General features: G+C 37.9%; 1 protein-coding gene across 1 annotated transcript; it reads right to left on the bottom strand.

Annotated features, from left to right (window-relative positions):
* Positions 1 to 893: 893 nt before the first annotated feature.
* LOC127788511 (flotillin-like protein 4) lies at positions 894 to 3,192 on the bottom strand. The gene is made up of 3 exons (XM_052316876.1): positions 2,770 to 3,192; positions 1,961 to 2,542; positions 894 to 1,581 (listed from the first exon to the last, which is right to left on the bottom strand). Exons 1-3 carry the CDS (start codon positions 3,112 to 3,114, stop codon positions 1,060 to 1,062), a joined length of 1,449 nt encoding a protein of 482 aa, XP_052172836.1. The 5' UTR covers positions 3,115 to 3,192; the 3' UTR covers positions 894 to 1,059.

Below are 3,192 nucleotides of genomic sequence, written 5' to 3'. Positions count from 1 at the left end.
TTTGAATATGGATACAAAGATTTTCCTAACTCTAGTCTAGAGAAGATGCATCAAATTAAATGATAGAACAGACTCAACTTGAATACACTCAATAAATAATTAGCTGCATCAAGTTTTAATTATCTCTTTTTTTTTGATTTATTTTCGTGAAAAATTCTTTCATTTAAATTTCTCAAACATATTTACTCCAAAAAAAAATTAAAAAATATTTTTAAAATTCTATTTGTAATATATTTTGATAAAATAATATAAAGTTATTAATGTTTATCAGTACTTGTCTTATAATATAATATAACTATGTTAAAATTCATAAATGATATCAACAATATAATGAATTGTAAAATATTCGATCACAAGATATAATTAATTAGAGGATATATATGTTATCTTAATATAATTATTATATTATAAAATAATATATTATTTTATTTTATTTTTAATAATATAATTATTAGGCATTACCAGATATATATTGTATTATTAGATAATTAGCTGGTTAGTATAATTACTGGTATACTAATTTTCACCATAATATAAATAAAGCATAAAATCGTACATTATTATTAATGTATTTATTTATTATATTAAAAAGTTAATTAACATACTATAGGAATTGTTACTAGTATAGAATAATTATACTATTATCTGATTAACATGAAAATAAACTAAAATAATATAAGTATTAATATTTATTAATATATTGTACTACAATATAGTTAATTATATCAGTAGTATAACGTATTATTAAAATACTAATTTTTAGAACAAGTATACGAAAATCAAGCGAGGCTTGTTTTGTTTTACATTTGTAGCAGAAAATGAATATTAAACATAAACATTTAATGGACATTCAAAATAAACAAATAAACAAATAAATTAAAACCACCCTCAAATAAAGTTGCCAAGTTTCATATTTATTATTATTTTTTTTTAAATAAACCCACACACTCGCGCGCGCGCGCACAAAAAAAAAAACAAATATACACCATGGGGGTACAATTCCAATCGTTTCTAATCAAAGGAAACAAACAGATTAACTATATATATAAAGCCTGATGATCAGTTGGCATTATTGTGATCAGCGGAATCGGTCAAGGCGCCCATCCAAGCCGGTGGCAGCATCCCGGTTTGCTCATGAACCGTTTTGAACAACGGCGGCAACATCCTGTATACTCCAGCAACCTCATTCATGGCACCAGTACTCCCGCCTCTGGCCGCCTCCTCGCCGCCGGTTGTCCAGATGCTGATCTTCGGTTGCAGGCCTTGGACGGCTTGGGAGTTGATCTTGGCTATCTCTTGGAACATGCCATTGTTGATCATCAGGTAGTCTCTCAAGGCATTGTAGTTTCCTCCAAGGGCGTCTAGAAGAGTTTGGATGTAAAGGCCTTGGGCTTGTGCCAGTGCCACGAGCCCATCGGCTTCCTTTTTCTTGGCGTATAATTCTCCGTCGGCGGCTTGCTGGCAAGCGTAGAAAGCGGCCTCGGCGATGGCCTTTTGGGCCGCGGCTTCTCGTTCTTTTTCGTAGAGGATTGCTTCTGCAGCTTTCTGCTTCCTGTAGAGGCCCCAGTTTGCCTCTTGTACCTTTGTATTTTTTTTTTAATCATAATAGTTAGTTTGAATTCCAATAAGTAATTTACATAGATTTTTATATATTGAAAATATATTAAATTGATTTATAATTTAAAATTTATACTATTATCACATCGTATTAATTAATAGACATCTTCGGATAGAGCTAAGTATATGGAAATGGAACCCAGCTAGCTAGCTAAGACCATTATTGGCCTCTCAAATTTTTTTGCTTATTTATGTTCTACTTATAGGGATTTTTTTTTTTTTTTTTTTGCATATTTATGTTCTAAATATAATTTGTGGGTAATCATTGTGTTCAGTTTAATTATTTATTTTTTATTAAAAATAAAAATAAAAAAATAGTGAGAGATGTATTCGTTAGCGTTACCTTGGTTTCATACTCAACGCTAGCTTTACTGAGGAATTCGGCCTTGAGCTTCTCCGTCTGAGTCAACGCGTTCATCCTCTCCACCTCACCCTGCAGTTCCGCCTCTCGTAGAGCCACCACCTTGGCGGCCTCCACCTCCGCCACCTGAGCTTCTTTCACCCACCCAGCCTTCTTCTTTGCCAGGTCTGCGTTCGCCTCCGCCACCTCCGCCTCTCTCTGGTTCTCGAACACCTTCACCTCAGTCTTAACCCTAATCTCCTCCTTCTTTCCCTCCCCCTGCCGCTCCGTCGATATGATCTTCGTCTCCGCATCGATCCTCGCTGCGTTCTGTTGCGTCCTTCCCTCCCGGAGCTTCGCTCCAATCTCTCCCTTCATCTTCTCCTCCGCAACGTCCACCTTCGCTTGGTTCGCCGCCTCCATCTGAGTCTTCTGCCCTAAGTAAGAAAAGTATTCGTGTCCGGGGACATCGACGAGTTGCTTGACGTTCGCATTGTAGATCAGAAGCCCGAACTGGTTGAGCTCCAGCTGCACTTTCTCAAACACTTCCTCTTTGAACTCCTTCGTTCCTTTGAAAATCTCTTCCTAATAAATTAAATTCACAAAAATATCACGCCGCCTGATTAATCAGGGTAAAAATTTATGAACATCTAAAGGAAAAATCTTAAAAAAAATTGCCGGATCTAGATATCAATCATCTTGATAATTAATTTTGACAGCACAATTTCTGTGAAGGCATATAAGATCGTAATTAAAGACTGATTCATCACGTTCAAAATTTATCGAACAGAGAGATTGATATACGTACGTACCATGGTCATGGAGGCGGCGAGAACGCGAGTTTCGCCTTCGATGACTCCCTGGACGAGTTCTTTGACATGGCGGGACAGCCTGTCGTGGGGAGAGATGAGCTTCGCGTACTTGAGGAGGCTGTCTCGGTCGTCGATGCGAGGGCCGATGGTGAAGACGGCGGGGAGGACGAAAGGGAGCTTCTCGGCGCTCATGGCCTGGACTTCGAAGGTGTAGTTCACCGGGGAGAGGTCCAAGACGTTGCAGGACTGGCCAGGAAGCACCCATGCTTTCTTGGCGATCTTGATGTCGGTGATGCCGAAACCGGTGATCACTAAGTACTCCGATGCACTCGCAACTCTATACATGGCGGCTTCTTGATTGGCTGGCTCGATGAGATGATCAGACAGAGATCAGGGATCGATGGAGGATAGATCAATCTGCAG

This window comes from Diospyros lotus, chromosome 1 (genome assembly GCF_014633365.1).
Source record: "Diospyros lotus cultivar Yz01 chromosome 1, ASM1463336v1, whole genome shotgun sequence".
Classification (NCBI taxonomy): domain Eukaryota; kingdom Viridiplantae; phylum Streptophyta; class Magnoliopsida; order Ericales; family Ebenaceae; genus Diospyros; species Diospyros lotus.
This window is presented reverse-complemented; position numbering and strand designations above follow the sequence as displayed.

Coding starts and splice junctions, on each gene's coding strand:
- LOC127788511 (XM_052316876.1), bottom strand. CDS start 3,114: ATGTATAGAGTTGCGAGTGCATCGGAGTACTTAGTGATCACCGGTTTC. Junction 2,543..2,769: donor TCGCCGCCTCCATGACCATG/GTACGTACGTAT, acceptor TTAATTTATTAG/GAAGAGATTTTCAAAGGAAC. Junction 1,582..1,960: donor GCGTTGAGTATGAAACCAAG/GTAACGCTAACG, acceptor AAAAATACAAAG/GTACAAGAGGCAAACTGGGG.